Here is a 19,684-nt window from a genome sequence, read left to right as displayed (position 1 = left end):
CTGCTCACAAATAAAAACGAACAGCTCTTGGTTTTGGGTGCATGGATCTGTCTTTGGTTTATACAGGTTTGGGGGAATCGCATGTGTAATTCAGACTTCAGAAGTGTTTTCCAAAACTATCACTATGGTTAGTAATATCGGTGCTTAAATCAACTGGAAATGTTGTAACTGGTGATTTTCCCCAAATGTTTGCCAATTTGCTTTCTCAAAAAATCCCAAATTAACTCAAACTAGTTTATGAGTTGTGTGTGGAGTTTGGAACATTTTTTTCCCCAAGTTGGGTGGAGAATCTATTTAAAAAAACACAAACAGTTGCTCTTTGCCCATGGGATTTGCTATTTCTGAAAAGTCTCTTAAGCTAATACCTAAATGTGGGTATTTTCTGATCATTTGAGACTAAACAATTGCCCTCAGACCTTTCTGTAAGGTTATTATTATTTTCCGTCAACAGTGGTCCTGAGGGAGTCTTATCGCTATTCTCTGGTGTAAATTATCTGCCTAGAATAATTCTTGTGGGTCTAGATGAATAGTGACTGTTACAGAAAAAAAAAAAAAAAAAAAAAACCAAACCTTGCAAGTAACACAAATTATACACTTCATTTTTTTTTATTAGAAAAAAAGATAAATAGAAAATAAAAATTAATCCTTAATGCAGAACTAACCATATTGGCATCCATGTACGCTGTAAACAAAAACATAATTCTGTATTTGCTGTTACTGTCCTGCTTTTGGTATGAAGTCTTCACCCACTGGATCTAGGAAGAGCATCACAGATCTTTAGAATCTTCTGCCACAACAGGGAGGGGTCATGCTTCTGTTGCCAGCTGTGTGGTGGTGGATGAGAGCCTCTGAACTTCATGCCCCATTCGTAGGAGAACTTTCAAAGACTTGTTCTCTCAGATGTTTCTCCACTTCCTTAGCACTCATGTGTTTTGGCAACATGGTAGCACACATCCTAGAAGTGATAAACACTTGCTGATTTTGGCTTTGCCTCAGTGCTGGTCCCAGCTCTCATAATCCGTGAGCACTCTGCTGCCAGGCTCATTTATCCCCCTTTGCTTTTTTAGTTTATGCTAACAGGACACAAGGCATGACTCATAGGCGGTGTAATGCACACATATTAAAACCTATGGAATTAAAAAATTATATATATGTATGTATATTTTTAGTTGTTGATGGACCTTTATTCATTTATTTATATGTGGTGCTGAGAACCAAACTCGGTGCCTTACATATGCTAGGCAAGCACTCTACCACTGAGCCACAACCCTAGCCCACCAGCCTATGGAATTTAAACATGAATACCCCCATGCAACAACCACCAGAGATAGAAAACATCTCCAGCATCCCAGAAATAGCTTTGTGTTCCTTCTAAGTCAAAATCCCCTTCCCCAGGTAATCATTTCTTTCCATTTCCTAAACTGACTTTATTATGTTACTCCCTACTCAAAAATATTTCATCGGATAGTTGTCCCTCTTTCTGCTTTGTGTCTAAATGTCTGCCTGATTTTATCCCTTCACTCTTTTAAGGATCATACCTGCTAAATCAGCTAGCAGGTACGCCTCCATAACACATCCTGATCTGAGCACAGTCCCTGCACCATCATACCCACCTGTCATGCTCTACCTGGAGCTTTGTTTGCTCTGTCCTCCCTGAAACTGCCCTTCCTTGGCCTCCCCAAATCTCACTCATTATTCAAGGCTCAGCTCAAGTTTTATTTCCTCCAAGAAGTCTTCCCCAATTTATTTGTCTCTTCTTACATCCTGAATTACCTGCACCATGTGGCTGTTTCTACAAAGACTTGAGTTCATGAAAGCCAAGCCCAACTGCAGTGCCATTGTTGCTCATGATTCCTGATGACCATTTATACCCTGCAGCAAACATTTTTACAAATTCCTGTCCCGCTCCACTGTCTCACATCCTGAGGCTGCTTGAGGACCTGTTTGTCTCCAAACCCCAGACCCTGTTGGGTATCTTGTCTCTCTCCCCTTTTTGCTTCCCTGTTCTTGAGACTTTGTCACCCAGATCAGCAAAGTCCTCTTATGTAGATACTATATTCCACCTCTGCTATCAGTTGTTAGATTTAACACCAAAATATCTTGGGATTGGGCTCTTCTCAGAAAGTAGGTGGGTAAATTGAAAGGAGAGAAGTAGAGCAATGAAAATAAAATTATTTTAATCAAATGTAATGGGGCTAGACACACTTCTAGGTTTACAGTTTTGTCCCAGTCATGTCCTTTGCAGTTAGTGATGGTCCCACTTTCTCTGTTGTTCTGATATATTAACCTCCTTCTCATCCAGACTTTTGGTATTTCTCACAACATAGCAGAGCTCTAAACCCACAAGAGTTAACAGAGTCAAGAGGTTTAAATGAGATTGCAGGTAAAGTGCTTAGCACAAGGTTTGCTCATAGTCAGTCTGAGAAAAAAAAAGCAACCTATTATCAGAAACCCCCAATCTCCTTGATTCCTGTCAGGCAGGACAGGTAAGGTAGTGTCCTGTAGCAGTATGTATGTTGAGGGTAAGGGGGTCTTCCAGAAACCCTCCCTTTTTTGGAGTGAACACAGTGAACTATATAGAGCTAGACGCAAGATTCCAGCTCCCCACTGACTCACTGTGAGCCTCAGTCTCTTCATTAGTCAGATGGGGACCATAACCCACCCTCCTCAGATGAATAGCAACTGTGAGGACACATGTCAAAGTACATTACAGGTGGAAACACCTTACCAGTGTGAGCTGGTAGAAATGCGAGGCATTGTGTTGGCATGAAACTTATTGGCCTTGTTCTAGCTTGCAAATGGAGTTGAGTTTTCTGAATTGGCAGTTGGAAAATGTAGCCCTCTAGAGACAAATTCAAGTTTTAGAAAATAGAAAGTTAGGGTTAGATTGCTTTTGTTTAAATAGATTCTTTTTTAACCTTTATTTTATTTATTTAATTTTTTTCTTTTTTAATATTTCTTTTAGTTGTCAATAGACTTTTATTTTATTTATTTATATTCAGTGCTGAGAATCAAATGCAGAACCTCACATGTGCTAGGCAGGCGCTCTACCACTGAGCTACAACTCCATCCCCAAAGTTAGATTGCTTTTAATTGTAAGCAGACACTGGAGTCTGGCTGCCCACATTTAAATCCAAGTTCCTTTCTTGCAGGGTGCAGTGGTAGACTCCTGAAATCTAAGCTACTTGGGAGGTTGAGGCAGGAAAGTCTCAAGTTCAAGACCAGCCTGGGCAACTTAGTGAGACCCTGTCTCAAAAAGGGCTGAGGGTGTAGCTCAGTGGTTGAATTCTCATGGATTCAATCCCCAGTGCCACAAAATCAATCAACCAATCAATCCAGGTTCTTACTTTGTAAAGTGCCTTCATCACTCTAAGCCTCTAAGAACTGTTGTGAGGGGCAAATAAGTAATTTATGTAAAAGATGTAGCATAGTGCCTGGCATATAAATGTGCTCGATAAGTATTTACTACCTAATAAGTGGTGTTGTTCAGTAAAGAACTAATGAATGAATGAATGAATGTTGGTCTGGATTTTGGCTCCTAATGGTGCTTTTTGTTCTTTCCTAGTATTTTAAGGTCAATTTTACCTTGCTTTGCTTGGTCAGGGAGAAATTTGACTAAGTATGTAAGGAAAGAAGAGATGAAATTAAAAGGCTGCAAGGGATAGGACTGCTGAATACAGAAGACAAGGAGATTCTGGGAGCAAACTCACCAGCACCTGAGGCAGGAGACAGGATTCTGTACAGCTGTCATCTCCCTCTCTGCTTCAGAGAAGCCAACTTTGTTTTTTATTCCTGAGCACAGTTCCTGGATTTGACCTTAGTAGGTCTGTAGCTATTGTTTTAATTCTCTTTCTGGGTGGTCAGCATGAGACAAGTTGTAGACATTTTACTGTGAAAAAAGCAGCAGCCTAATATCTGAGAGTGCCTGCCCCTGAGGGATCTTGTTTGCTTTATCCTCGATATAAGCCCCTTCCTATTATCCTTAGATAACTGTCAGAACTGAGCCTATGGGGCAGAGGCCAATCTTCCTCCCTCTACTTACCTCCTGACCTCTCAACCCACAGAACAGGGGGATGAATCTATGGTCTTAATGAGGATGACAGTTTTATCTTTGCCACTGCCTTGCTGTGTGACCTTCATAAAGTCTCTTCTCCTCTCTGGTCCTTAGGCTCTCTATGTACATGGTAAGGAAAATTACCCTGAGAGTCTCTGAGATCCCTCCTAAAGTGGCAGAATGGTTTATCTGCCCCTTAGGGCTGCGGCGGGTTTTAAATAAGGTATGCCTACTACAGTACTTAGCACAGAGTCTGGCCATGGTTAGGCTTAGAAAAGTGAGCTGATATCAACAGCCTGATAACCACCTGTTTACTGGGCCAGCCTCTTCCCTGGTTCTTGTCAGCCATACTAGGTAAGCTGTGGTCCCAAAATGATGTGTTTCTGCCTGTCATCTGTCTGTGTGTGTAGAGCTTAGCCTCCCTCAGGGCATTCTGGGAAGATCTAGCCAGAGGACTCTCCCTGACTTCTAATTTGTGTCCCAGTCCTAGGGACTGTGTACTCCTTGGTAGCTTCCTGAGTAGTTTTATTTGGGGAGGCAGTAGCTAAACTCTTGCAGCCTGGAGATGGCTGACTTTAGCCAGAGTGTGAGCAGCCCCATTGAAAAAACACAGGCCTTCTGCCCTTTCTGTTGCCAATCAGGACTTCTGTCTTAAAATAAAGGATTCCCACCTCATCAGGTTCCCTGTCCCAGAATTCTGAGTTTTGGACTCAAGTCAGCTCTGCACCAGGACTCCTTCCCTTTCTTTCTTGGACCACACAGTGTTTGTTTCACAACTAGACACTCTGCTAAGTGATGCAGGAAGTAGGCCTCCAAAGAGGCAGATAGAGTCCAACAAAGCAGATAACCAAGTGAAACCTCTGGATGCCACTGGGGCCTGGGACAGGGTCAGAGATAAGCGGAAATGCCAGGCTTATCGCTACTGCCTGAGTTCTTCCAGAGAAATCATCCTGGCCGGCCAGCCCACCTCATTCCCAGAGCTCCAGGCAGTTGGGTAGCATCCATCTCCAGGCAGAGTAAACATTGAGTTGGCACAGCTCTGGGGCCTGCAGGATGGGGACTCTATGCCCCACTCCAGCACTGCACAGTCCCAGCACCAGAGGCCAGCAGCGGGCATCAGATTACACCCAGATATTTGCGGTAAGGGCAGCTCTAAGCTAGCATGCTTTGAAGTAGAAGGCTGAGAAACAATTGGTAAGGTCATGGGACTAAAGGAGCCCTGGTGACAATTGTCCCCCGGACCTAAGTTCCTCTCAAACCAAGAAACTCAGTCAGCAGAAAACTTTGGTTGATAGATATAGTTTGGGGGTGGTCAGCTGGGGCCTTTCCCCATGGATTCAGGATATACTGGGCAGACAATGCCCAGTGGCAGCTAACCCCAAAGTTGTCTGCATTGAACTCTGAGGCTCTCGAGGTCTTTTTCATTTCTATTTTCCTTTCTTAAATAAGCTCAGCTCAATGGAGGACACATTGGCACCTTCAGAGTGCACATCAGCTAAAGGTGCACGCAGGGGATGTAGGGGGGCCAGATGTCCCCTGCATGCACCATTAGCTGATGTGGCCACTGTTTACTGGGCCAGGTGCTGGATGGTGAGGAGGGGTGTGCTTGTTTAGGATTGGGGTACTGTCCCTCTTCCTCAATAAGGTGACTGAGCACATTGCTGTCTTATTGGGCTGGCCTCGTGGGATGGGAGGTGGAGAGAAGGTGAGATTGATTTTAAGAACAGCAGCTCTAATCTATACTATTTTCAGGCACTGTGTTAAAGGTTTTACTTACATTTGCGCTCAGCCCTGTGGATATTACACTGTTAGGAACCCTCTGTGTGGATCAAGATGGCTGTGTGCTGAGGTGAAGGAATTTCCAGGAATGCATTTAGCTCATACAGCATTTATATAATGTAGGCCAGGGCACCTTTCTTCTAGACACCTGGCTTCCCTCTCTTGGAAATTTCTCATAGTATTAAATATACAAATCAACAAAGTGTACTATATGTTTAGTAGTTAGATATTCTGCATGTTTAGTAGTTAGATATTCTCCCGGTTCCTGATCCCCAGAGGCAACATGGAGTCTTTTAGCTGTTCCTTCTTTTGGTACTCATATTTTTCATATTAATTCTGTATGCGATCTGTGGATTTCCTATTCAGATAAATGAAGACTTAACCTTTTTCATACTTCCCAACTCACAATAGATATGCTATTGTTTTCACTTAATAAACCATTTACTTTATTATGATACAAATATTCATTGCGAAATGAATTATTGTGCTTTAATCTTATTTTCTCTTGTAAAAACTCTGATTTTCTTGGAGTTTCTAATTCCTTATATTCCTCTTTGCCCTTTCTGCCATCACCATGCTGATGGCCTAGGTGCCTTTACAAGCATTCTCATGTAACTCTCTTGCCAACTCTGTGAAGTGTATTTATCATTATTATTTTCATGTTACAGAATAGGAAGAGCAGACTTGGAAGAAGTTAAGTAAATCCTGGTCATAATTCTAGTGAGGCAGGGGCAGGAGTTAAATTCAGACAGTCTTATTCTAAGCTCCTTGATCTTAACATTTACTACATATATCTTTAGTTATATTGTATACTGATTTTTTTCTTACTTCCTTCTTTTGCTGGAGCACATCCTCAAAGCAGCTTCCTTAGGGTGCATTAAAAAGAAGAAGAAGAAAGAAAAAGTCACATTTTTTATGCCTTTTTTTTTTTTTTTCTTTTTACTGGGAGTTTAACCCAGGGTTGCTACATCTCCAGGCCTTTTTTACTTTTTGGCAGGATCTCACTAAGTTGTGAAGGGCCTTGCTCATTTGCTGAGGCTGGCCTCAAACTTGCGATCTTCCTGTCTCAGTCTCCTGAGTTGCTAGGATTACAGGCATGCCCAGCATTTTTATGCATCTTGTCAAATCATTCTGTCCTCTGACAGTGGTGCAATGTCTTTAAAATTCAGAGGAGAAATATTTTGATACGAAGTCTGATATTATTCTGATTTCAGTTCTTTTGTATTAGTTTTAGGGAAGTTTTTATAATCTTTTCTTTATCCCTTATTCTAAAATTACTGTAGTATCTCCTTGATAAATGCCCTCCTCCTCTCTCTTATTTTTATTCCTGAAACTCTAACTAATTAGAAGTGAGACCAGCTGGATTCATAGTCTAACATATTTTCTTATGTTTATATCTTAACTTTTTGTTCTATTTTCTAGGATATTAGGTTATTTCCCAATCCATATTTGGGATTTATGACTCATATTTAATTTCCAAGACTTCTCTTATATTCATTACATGGTTCTTCTTTCTTCTGTAGCATCCTCTTTTTTAATATTTAAAAAAAAATTATTATAGATGGACACAATATCTTTATTTTATTTGTTTATTTTTATGTGGTGCTGATATTCAAACCCAGTGTTCTTTTGTGTGAGTGCTCTACCACTGAGCCACACCCCCCCATAGCATCCTCTTTTTTTTTTTTAATATTTTCAATATTTATTTTTAGTTTTTGGGTGGATACAACACATTTGTTTGTATGTGGTGCTGAAGATCGAACCCAGGCTGCACGCATGCCAGGCGAGCACGCTACTGCTTGAGCTACATCCCCAGCCCCCATAGCATCCTCTTTTACTGGATGGAATAGCCTTTCATATTTTTCTGTAACTATAAATGATGACCTTTTTGAAACTTCTATTTCTCATTTTTTTTGTTTCCTCCAGGATTATGGTTCTGTTTACTTGTCTTGGAATCTTACATCTTGGTGTCTTTCTTTTAATAATTGTGATTTTTTTTATCTGTGCATATTTCAGAATAAGGTACTAAAAACTGGATGGGTAGTTGAGGCTTGTTGATTGCTTGGCTCTATTGAGCTTGGTCAAGTAGGGAACTCCAGAGGGACCCCCCAGTGCTAGTTCATACAGGTATTGTACATTGGGCCACTGAGCTCCTCCAGAAACAGAGTCTGGTCCTCAGGGGGAGTGGGGTGGGTGGGAGTGATTCCTGGCAATGCCCCTTCTGTACAGAGGAGTTGGGAAGGAGGAAGGGACTAGAGGAATATGTCTCAGAGTTGCATTTTTGCTCCTGTTTACTCCACCCGGGTTCTCAAAGTTCACAGACTTCTCTGGGGTTTTACATGGCAAGCTGGCTCTACATTTGTCTGTTTTTGCCATGTGCCCAGTGAGGCTGTGATTTTCTTTTTCTGGTTTTTCCAGTTACCTCTCCCCTAAAAGCTTTCCATCTTCCAGAAATTCACAAATAACACTCATTCAACAAGAGCTCCGCTTCCATTCTTTCTCACTGGGGATCTGTATTTATTGTCTTACTTTACTACCACTTAAATCAGATCTCTTCAAGGGAAGGAGATAAATATGGGAAATCAGTCTTTTACCCGAGTCAGTCTTAATATCACTTTAAAATGAAAATGTTGCACTGTCTTTCACTTCTGCAGCCTCAAGATAGGTCAACAAAAGAGCAGGGAAGAATCTTGGGGTTCACACTAACCCAACCCTGGGGCAAGAAGAGGTCAGCCTTTTTTCCAGGAGTGGATCAGCAGGCCTGCCTTCACCCTGGAGGGACTAAGTGTTAGTGGATTTGATACTCTGTATAAATCCAGCACGGTTGCCTCTTCTCTGGTCTTTCTCTTGCCTAGAGGGTAGAATCCCTCTGTTATCCAGGCAGGTACCATTGTGGGGTACTTGGTGTGTCCTATACATCAGTGAGAGTTGGAAAGAAGCTGTGCTTTAGCCCTCAGGGAACTCAATGTGCACACACTCATTTCTCCTTGTAGGCTGAGCTCTGAAAGGGATTCAGAGCTGGTTGTCTTGGCTACTCCTTCTCATCAAAGAGGGCTTAAGAGCTTCTGTTGGTGTATTTTAAGCTTCCTCCCAGAAGGTCCCAGAGCTTGCTTCTGGGAATTGCCAGGGTACCCTGCCAAGTACTTCTTTTGTTTGTTCTAGCAAAGTCCAGTTGCTGCCCACTCCCACAGAAATCTCCCATGGTCAGCTAAACCTGGTGCTTCCTGCTGTGGCCTTGTTAATTCATTCCTTCTTTACAGTTGTATTGAATACCTGCCATACATCAGGCACACTGGCATGTCTGAGGATACAAGGCAAGCTGAAGAAGTGCCATTCTGCCCTCAGGGAGCTTCAAGGTGGTCTGGAACAGTGGATGATGGCTGAGGCCCCTTTCTAGTAAATAAACTACTATGTAAAACTGCTGCTTATGGGAGACCTGGGGTGAATTCTTTTGTAACTTGAATGATATCTATCTATCTATCTATCTATCTATCTATCTATCGATCACATTTGCTTGTTTCCTTTGGGATTGTTTGGTTTCATCTTTCCAGGGTTTTATTAACCCTGGACTTGCAGGTTATTCCAAAGATTTCCAAAGCAGAGATAATGATGCAGCAGCCTGTGGTATGTGTTGGCGGAAACTCTCTGTGCAGACTGGTGAGAACTTTATTTCACAAAAATTAGTGTCACCAACTTAGAAAGAAGCAATGGGGAGGCCTGGGGAGATGGACTTCCAAAGATTTCTTTAGGCAGCCATTTCCCAAAGTTTGATTTAGAGAACACTGGTTCCACAGCGAAGTAGTAAGTCTAAATTATTGAGGAAAAGAGTGGTCCTTGGTCCAATACCGATGTCTTTTCTCTGGAAACAGAGGTCTTAGAGGGGCTAGAGCACGGTATTCTCCAAATTTCATTTTTCAAGGACACTTTGTTTATGTTTTTTTAAATTATTATTATTATTTTTGGTACTAGGGATTGAACTTAGGGGTGCTTTACCACGAAGCCACATCCTCAGCCCTTTTTATTTACTTTTAAAAATTGAGACCAGTTCTCATTAAATTGCTTGAGTCACTGGGATTAAGCCATCACACTTGGCTGTGTGTGTGTTTTTAATCACAGCAGATAGAGCAGACCAACACTCTTTTGAGTGTGCTCCAGAGTCATTCCACAAATGACATTGAGGTCTGCCCCCAGAAATGGATTTGGACTTCTGTGTAGGCTGCTTCCAGGCAGTTATCTGAGGAGAAGGATGAATAGAGAGGGAGTTGTGGTCAAGCTGCATCTTTATAGCAAGAACATGGTATTGATAGGTAACTTGTGGCTTAAAATAGCAAAATCATCTCATGGTGCTTTTGTAAATCACATTTCCAGGTCAGAGTATATCATCTTGGCTTTTATTCAAGAGCGGGAAGTTGTGAGGAACACTAAAGTCCCTCTCTCCCTTGGTGCTTCACTGACCATGGCTGACCTATGCTCAAGGAGGCCTTGTGCTTGGGTGACCTTGTACACATTTCCCTCTCTAGATGAAAAAGGTGTAACTCAAGACTCCTCTGTGGTGTCCTTTAGATAGTGAATTGGTACCTTGTGCCCTATCTCAGTGACATCCTGAGCAACTCTACGTGTCTGCTTTATTTGTTGATGCTTCTGCAAAAATTTCATTCAAACCAAGGGTTTCTGAGGCTAAAAGATGTGGAAACCAGAGGGAACATAGTCCTCATTGCTCTATAGGGCCCTACTGAATCTTTGTCAATTAGACATTGGTACCTGGTACCACATCGTTTTTATTGGGATGTCAGGGAGATCACTGATAAATGTCACCTGAGGAACACAACCTATAGGTTTGCACTTGGGTGAGGAGCCGAGGCCATTTTCCCTCACTTCTATTTTTAGATACAAATGACTAGTGACTGAGAGCCCCATGTAAGGAGGAACCTGCAAATTCATCCTACGAGCAGTCTAAGTACGTTTTAGGCATTAGTGAAGTAGGAACACCAAAAATATGTTTTTAATTTGCAAAATCATCAAAATTTTCATCATGGTAAAAGTCAGAACTTGCTTGAATGGTCTCAGATTTCTTTCTGTTTTGATCTTGCTTTTTACTGTGAGTTAGATATATGTGTGGCAGGTGGGACCACATCTCCTCAGTGCCTGGAATCCCTAAAGCTCTCTTGTCAAGTTCATCTGACAGGTACATTACCTAAAGGATCCTTTCAGTCTTTAGCTTCAGTTACACAAAACCCTGCCTGCTCTGGGCAGATTCTTAAAATATTTGCCCGTCAGCAGCCTCTCAGAGAGGAATGTTAAACACTGCCATGATGTCAAAGGGGCCCCAAGGAGAAAGGCCTGTGCCAAACTCAGCCTGTCACAGCCCATGGCTGAGAGGGAGATAAGCAAGGCAAAAGCACAGAGAAAACCTGGTCTTCTGGGCTCCCCAAACAGCCCAGGCAGTCCAAGCAGGTTGGTGCTACAGGGCAAGGCTGTCAGCTACCAAGGACAATGAACTTCCAGAAACTACTGCTGAAGTGAGAACTAGAGGTCTGTGGCCCTTCCATTTCCTCATCCTTGCCCTTGTCAAGCCTGAGTTGGGATGTCAGGAGCCTCCAAGGAGAGTTTGGAACCCCGGGGTCTACCAGTGTTGGGCAAGGCCTGCTTAACCACCATGGACAAAAAGCTTAACATGCTGAATGAGAAGGTTGACAAACTCCTGCATTTCCAAGAAGATGTCACAGAGAAGCTACAGTGTGTGTGCCAAGGCATGGGCCACCTAGAGCAAGGCCTGCACCGGCTGGAGGCCTTCCAAGGGTTGGGCCCAGGGGCGGCTGATAGTGCCCCTCCAGCTGACACACAGGCTGGGTGGACTGAGGTCCTAGAGCTGGTGAAGGCTGTGCGACAGGATGGTGCCCAGCATGGTGCCAAACTTGAAGCTCTCTTCAGGATGGTGGTGGCTGTGGACAGGGCCATCGCTTTGGTGGGGGCTGTGTTCCAGAACTCAAAGGTGGTGGATTTCATCATGCAAGGGAGTGTTCCTTGGAGAAAAGGCAGCCTGGTTGACAGCCACGAGGAGGTTGGTTCCTGCTTCCTTTCCCTTGCTGGAAGGGAAGCCTGGGCACTGGTGGGGAGACTGGCCAGGCAACTAGGGTTTGGAGAGTTGGAGAGATGGTGTCCCTTTCTTGTGCCTCATGTGTGTTGCATTGATTGGGGAAAGGAGAGTTAGAACCATAGAGGTCATGGATAGATTTCTGGTCAGACTACTGAGTGCTGCTCTCCCAGGGAAAGGCAGAAGCAGCGCCCTAGCCAAGACTGTGAGACCTTGGGCAGTTCCAAGCAATCCAGAGGTCAGGGACAAATTGGCAGATAGGGAGTGAAGGTCATTAAGCTTCTGTACTTTCTCCTGCACTTATTTTCTCTTTGGGCCTCTTTCTGCTCCTCACCTGGGATGGAAACAGGTGGGTAGTGCTTAGTTTCCTATGACAGGCCCTACTCAAAAACCCATCCCCCCTTCCTGTCCCCAACTGTGTGTTTTGTCCCAGAGTAGGTGGAGTGTGCAGCTGCCTGTGGGGAGATGAGTGTTGACAGTGACCTATGGGGGACAACAGGCAGGAGCTGGAGCCTGGGGGTGGAGGGTGGCATTTCTGGGAGTGGCTGTTCCCAAGGGTTGCATAATCAAACCTGCTGGTTAATGGAAGCTTGGCTTCTGGTGGGGGGTGTGGGAGGGAGTGGAGGGGTGAGGTGTGCAGAGGGGACACCCTATTTGGGCACATGAGGATCAGCCACTTAGTAGCACTCAGACAGCCTGGAGCCAGGGGATGAATTGGGGTCTAAAAGGGTTTGCGCTTGACCCTGTTGGCTACTAAGGCTGACACAGGAGGATAGGAAGGTACTTTCCTTCATAGCCCAGCCAGGCCAGGGCTCACCCTGCTGATCCCTTCCCCTCTGTACTCTGCAGCCCCTCCCAGAGCTTTCCCATCCCCCAGCTTTCTGCTGTCTGCCCTGGACTTCCCCTGAGAGCCTGGCCTGCAGGGGAGATCAGACCCCTGCAGTGGCCCTTGCCACTGATAACCAACCTTGGCTTTAAAAAAGAAAATCCATTAATCTAATAAAATAAACATAATTAATAGTTTCAAAAGGAAAATTACTATGTACATGGTAAACAAAACATGATTCAAGTTCCTGGGTTCAATCCCCAGCACACCAACTCCCCATACCCTCAAAATCCAAGCCGAACCAAACCAACCAACCAACCAAACAAACAAACAAAAACAAAAACAGGAGACTGCTCATATAGTATAAAGAGTATATATTTCCCTCCTATTCAATCTCCGAGTCCCCAGAACAACTCCCCTCACCTCTGTAAGCAATCACAAGTACCAGTTTCTTTTTAGTCCTTTTAGATATGGGGTCTGCCTATAAACCTCACCTTCAGTTTTTTGTTTTGTTTTCTCCCAAATGTTATTCACTTTGATCTGGCCTTGATATATTAAATACATTAAATCTTAATGTATTTTATTTAATGTAATGTTCACATTAAATCTTAATGTAATTGGGGCATTGTTTTATATCTAGGCCTAGAAAATTTCCTTGTGCTTATTTCTTAAAGCTGCAGAGTACTCCATTTTGGAGGAATATGTCTTAATTTGTTAACTGGTCCTATATCCTTGTTTCTTTATATTTTTTTCTGATTTTTAACTATGATAAATAATGATGTAGTGACTATCCATAGATGTATGTCTTTGAATACAAGTGTGAGTTTATCGGTATGATACACTGCTAGTAGTGAAGGGTAAATTTGTATCAATAAAGTCAAACTGATCTTCAAAGAATTTATTCTAATTTAGTCTTAGGTCTGGGGATATAGCTCAGTTGGTAGAGTGCTTATCTCACATGCACAAGGCCCTGGGTTCAATCCCCAACACCACCAAAAAACAAACAAAAACCAACAATTTAGTCTTTTCCCACAACATATGGGAATGCTTATTGATGCTACATTGGCTAACACAGCATATTACCCAACTTTTTGATTCTTTTTCTCTCTGATGACTAAAAAAATCAGATTTTTAAAAAATACTTTTTTAGTTGAGGATGGATACTATTTATTTATTTATTTATTTATGGTACTGAGGATCGAACCTACCAGGCAAATGCTGTACCACTGAGTCACAACCCCCAGCCCCCAAAATGAGATCTTACTATGTGCATGTTTTTGAATATTTTAGTATGAAAAACTTTAGATATTTATAAAAATAGAGATTATTACAGTCATATCTTAGTATCCATGAGGGATTGGTTCCAGGAACCCCTTGGAAACCAAAATCTTCAGATGCTCAACTTTCTTATATAAAATAACATAATATTTCCATATAACCTATGTATATCCTCTTGTATTCTTTAAATCATCTCAAGATTACTTATAATACTTAATAAGTGCTATTTAAATAGTTGTTATACTATCTGGTTTAAAGAAACAAGGATATAGGACCAGTTAATAATAATGACAAGAAAAAAATAACTGTACCTGTTCAGTACAGATGCAAATTTTTCCTGAATATTTTCAATATGAGTTTGATTAAGTGCTCATAGTAGAACCCATGGATACAGAAGACCAGTTGGATAATGACCTGTGAGTTCATCTCTTGGCTTTAGCCATCAATAGGAAATTAATGTTAGTTCATGGATTCCCCACCCATTTTATCTCTCCAGATTACTTTTTTCTCTTTTTTAGTATATATATTTTTGGTTGTGGATAAACCTTTAATTTTAATTATTTATTTGTTTGTGGTGCTGAGAATCAAACTCAGTGCCTTACACATACTAGGCAAGTGCTCTACCACTGAGCCACAACCCAAGCCCCTCCAGATTACTTTTGAAGCAAATATGAGACATTGAACAATGTCTCTCATAAATGTTTCAGCATTTATATCTAAACGATAAGGACTATTATAAAAGCATAATTACAATACTATACTTTGAATATGACTTTGGTAATATTTCCAAAGTCAGTATTCAAAGACTCCTGATTATAATTTTTAAAAAATATTTTATTTTTTAGTTGTAGTTGAACACAATACCTTTATTTTATTTATTTATTTTTATGTGTTGCTGAGGATGGAACCCAGGGCCTGGCACATGATAGGCGAGTGCTCTACCACTGAGCTATAACCCCAACCCAGATTATATTACAATTTTAAATTTTTAATGGTTTATTTGAAGCATATTCAAGAAAAGTGATTGGTTATATGTTTCTTAAAGCTAACTGCTCTTTTTGAATTCATAAAATGATTTCAAACTTTTTATTAAGGAGAATTTCAAACATAACCAAAAGTAGACAGAATGTTATATCTTATGGTTTTATTCTGTATTTCTTTTACTAAAAGAGTAAACATTGTTCTTATGTTTAAAAACCTTGTATTTTCAGTGAAATGCCTGTTCATGTCCTTTTTGTTCTTTTCTGTTTTGTTTTTCTGCCTTTTTATTATTTATTTACATGTTGTAAATATTAGTCATTTCTGGATGGGGGGATGTCACAGAATTTTTTTCTAACTTCTTGCAACATTTGTCTTTTTTGCCCCACTGGCACTAGATTGGCCTTTCTCTGATCCTTGTATTTAATACACATATTAATAACTATCTACAAATGTAGGTCCAGCCTCCCAATGGGAATGTCAGCTACTGATCTGTCCATTACCCTGAAGCTTCTACTTCCCAGGGGTGGTCTTACAGGAAGTGTTTGGAGTGAACAGAGACACAGACACAGCTACTTAACACATTGTCAGTGCTGACAACTGCATTATGGAGACTTTCTGAAGACCCTCTTTGTGTTTCCTAAGAGCCTAGGAGCATAGTAATCATATGTGGAATTTAATTAAATCCTGGCATTGGCTGTTAAATTTGAAAATTATGCCAGGACTTTGTAAAGGTCTTCCACAAATCTTTTGAAGTTCTCAGTAGCACTTCATTTGATTGTAGCAATGAATTAGATTATTACTAGAAGCCAGGTGCTCTCTCAGGGAAGACAGCTTCAGGCTCAGCCAGGAGTATTCCTGAATCACGTGGTCAAGCTGTTCATGTGCTTCAGTCCCCTAGAATGGTACCTGAGGTCGCTAATGTTTTTTTTCTGGTTGAACAGACAAGGTAGGGACCAGAACGTTGAGTCCTAAAGACAGAAGCCAGCTGTGGTTGTATGTGTGTGGGTGCAGATGCATGCGCACATGTTTGCCTACGCTAAAGACGGAGGGAGGGAGAGGACGATTTGAGCCCAACAAGGTCTGCCAAAGGACAGTGTGTACAGGTCTCTTTCTATTGGTGGGGTGAAACAAGAGGAGATCTGTGATAATGCCTCTAGTTTCCCCAGCTACATGGGTGTTAGGACAGAGTCTGTAGAAAAGGGATAAGGAGAGTTATCTGTTCAGCAGAGGTTCTGGGCCACATTGATGACGTTGGTGATGATGGTAATAGCAGCTTAGCAATTTTTTTATTAAGTGCTTACCACATGTCAGGTGCTGGGCTATGTACTTACCATTAAAAGGACAAAACTTGGTGTCCTGAAATCCTGAAGGAGTGAACAGGTAACAGAATTGAGAGAAGTGGATACGGTATAGGAAAAACAGTGGAACCAACACTTACCCTAGGAGCAGGGAGACATTTGGAAGAGTTAGAGGGAATTGCCCATGCCAGTTTTTGCCCTTTGGGCCTAGAGTTGCCAGATCTTCCAATATTTTTTTTTTTTTTAGAGAATTTTTTAATATTTATTTTTTAGTTTTCAGTGGACACAACATCTTTATTTTATTTTTATGTGGTGCTGAGGATCGAACCCAGCACCCCGCGCATGCCAGGCAAGCGTGTTACCGCTTGAGCCACATCCTCAGCCCCCAATATTTTTTTAAAAGAAGCTGGGAACCTAGAATTTTTTCCTAATCAGTTTTATTAAGGCATAATAATTAAATAATTATTATTTTATTAGGTGCAATAAACTTACACACACAAACTATGCACAGTTTAAATATACAGTCAACAAATGTATCTACCAAGGAAACCAACTCTACTCTCAAAATATAGACCAGTTGGGCTGATTATAGCTCAGTGGTAGAAAGCTTGCCTAGCATGTATGAGATCCTGGGTTCAAATCTAGCACTGTGGGAGAAAAAAATAAATGAATAAAACAGTGTGCATGTACGTGTATATGTATGTGAAACAATTTTATCAACTCTAAAGGAATCCTACATAATTTTAATTAGATTAAATGTTAGAAACAAAAATAATTTTTTAAAATCAGGAATTGAACCCACATCCCCAGTCCTCTTTATTTTGAGAAAGGGTCTTGCTAAATTGGTGAGGGCCTCTTTTTTTTTTTTTAACATTTATGTTTTAGTTGTAGTTGAACACAATATTTTTAATTTATTTATTTATGTTTATGTGGTACTGAAGATCGAATCCAGGGCCTTGCACGTGACGGGTGAGTACTCTACCACTGAGCCACAACTCCAGCCCCTGGTGAGGGTCTCTTTAAGTTGCTGATGTTGGCCTTGAACTTGAGATCCTCCTGCCTCAGCTTCCCAAGTCCCTGGGATTATAGGCATGTAAGCACGCACTTGGCTTGAATTAAAAAAATTTAAATGCTGCACAAGCCTAATGTATCCTGAGCTGTTTTTGACCTCTGAGCAGTTAAGAACCTCCAAGGCAGGGAAGACCCTTTACTAGAGTGTCTTGTGCCTCATGGCACAACCCAGGCTATGACCAGGGCTGTGACCTGTACCAGGAGTCATATTAGGGACTTGTCAATCAGTGGTTCCAATTCCCTGAAAGCACCAGGTGGGCCTGTCAAGAGGTCAGAGCATGTAGAGATATTTGCTTGAGAGCTCATGGCTGGACTGTGCTGCAGGCTGTTTCAGAACTGCAAACATAGGGGCCTCATGCACTGGTCTTGGGCAGATTTCAGATATAAGGAAAAGCTGCAGGGAGTGCTTCTGGGCCAGGACCAACTATCCTTATTCAATGTGTCATTTGACATGATGGCTTTTGGCTCAGGCAGGATGGAATCACTAGAACTACTGAGCAATGCTATGTATTGATTACACTTCTCCAATATTCCACAAATTAACTCTCCTAATCCTCCCTGACTCTCTGAAGCAGATAATATCCCCATTTTGCAGATGAGAAAAGTGAGATGCAGAGAAGTCAAGGAGCACAGCCAAGTGGTGAAGATGGGGTTCAAATCCAGCAAAGCTACCTTGAGAGTCTGTGTTCCTGCTCCTAGAGAGGGGGATGGGGATGACCATGGAATTCCCAGGCAGATTCACTGTGGTGCTTCCTCCCTACTAAGCATGGGTTTGACTTTAGAACCCAATCTAAACCAACAGTGTACTAGCCAGAAACAATTGATCTGAATTGATGTTTTAAGTTTGTTTCTATCCTTGGTCTAAGTCCTTTGAGGTTTGGTCTATTTAAAACCCTCGGCCAAGGGTTGGGGGTTGGGCCCACCCCCCACTAGCAATATAGCGAAGTCTTAAAAAAAGACTTCAGTTCTGGATTTGAAACTAAGCTCCTCCTCTTTTAAATTTCATGACCTTGGGAAGGCTTCAGTGTCTTATCTCTAAAATGATGATAAGCAGTATTCTAAGATTACTGTGAGACTATGCCAAATAACCTTAGTACCTTGTACTTTATCTTAAGTATGTGGTAGGTGGTTAATAAAAGTTTGTGGCCTGAAAGAGGATGTTGATGATAAAGATGATGGTTTTTATGATTATTATTTTAGAACAAAGAGCAAGTGGAAGAGAAGGGAACAAAACCAAAGCATGCGTTGAGTACCAGGGGTGTGCAAGCTGACATCAGGGGGCCTTGGGAAGGTAAGTGGGCCCATTTGCTTCCTCCCACATTGAACACACAGTGCGTTCATAATGAAAATATTGACAGTATCACCCACATTGTGATTACCGAGAAACTGTCGAAGCTGTTTTGTCTTATGCACAGTTCTTTGTCGTTCATATATATATATATATATATATATATATATATATATATATATACACACACACACACATATATATCCCACTACAGATGGATATAGTCAATTGAAATAGGTTTTATTTTTTTTGGTGCCAGGGGTGTTCAACCACAGATCCACATTCACATGTCCCCAGGTTATTTTTTATCTTTTTATTTTGAAACAGTGTCTTGCCAAGTTGCTTAGGGTCTTGAACTTGCTATCCTCCTGCTTCAGCCTACCCAGACGCTGGGTGTATAGGTGTGTGCTACCATGCCCAGCTTAATTGTAATGTTTTGACTTGGAGCTGGGTGTGGTGGCACTTGCCTGTTGTCCCAGCTACTTTGGTAGCTGAGGCAGAAGGAGAGGCTTGTGCCCAGAAGTTTGGGATCAGACTGGGCAAAACAAGCAAAATAAAAATGAAATCACTTCTTAAAATTGAAATCACTCCTATCTGTGTACTATACCACCAACTTGATAATCACGTTTTAAAAATTTCATTTTGCATTAAATTTTTATGGATTGCTTTTTTAAAAGTTCAATTTTCTTTAGAAAATCCCATAATATTTACATGGTTTCAAAGTCAAATCAACAAAACAAGGTATATTGAGAGGAGTTTGGTTTTACTTTTGTTCTTAAACATTGTTTTCTCTCTCTATACATAATCGTTTAAAGATCTTTTATCTCGGGCTGGGGTTGTGGCTCGGTGGTAGAGTGCTCACCTGGCATGTGCGAAGCCCTGGGCTCGATCCTCAGCACCACATAGAAATAAATAAATAAAATAAAGGAATTGTGTCCAACTACAACTAACTAACTAACTAAATAAATATTTTTTAAAAATCATTTTTTCTTTTGAACTCTGGTTTACTTAGACC

The 19,684-nt window shown here is 41.4% G+C and overlaps 1 protein-coding gene across 5 annotated transcripts in view; it reads left to right on the top strand.

The window, feature by feature from the left end:
* Mylk3 (myosin light chain kinase 3) overlaps window positions 1-19,684 on the top strand; it is an 81,806-nt gene that overhangs the window by 29,293 nt on the left and 32,829 nt on the right. For 3 of the 5 annotated variants that reach the window (XM_027939010.2, XM_071604757.1, XM_027939011.3), the window contains exon 2: window positions 18,582-18,672. Coding sequence is in view for 2 of the 5 variants with exons in the window: in XM_027939009.2 (XP_027794810.1) it covers window positions 11,418-11,894; window positions 18,582-18,672 (568 nt within the window). In the remaining 3 variants the exon portion in view is untranslated. Of the gene's footprint in view, window positions 1-11,273; window positions 11,895-18,581; window positions 18,673-19,684 lie in introns of those variants that run through there. The other 2 variants (XM_027939009.2, XM_027939008.2) reach the window with 2 other exon arrangements.

Source organism: Marmota flaviventris, chromosome 18 (assembly GCF_047511675.1).
Source record: "Marmota flaviventris isolate mMarFla1 chromosome 18, mMarFla1.hap1, whole genome shotgun sequence".
Lineage (NCBI taxonomy): Eukaryota > Metazoa > Chordata > Mammalia > Rodentia > Sciuridae > Marmota > Marmota flaviventris.
The sequence above is the reverse complement of the archived record's forward strand: the minus strand, read 5'-3'. Positions and strand labels throughout refer to the sequence as shown.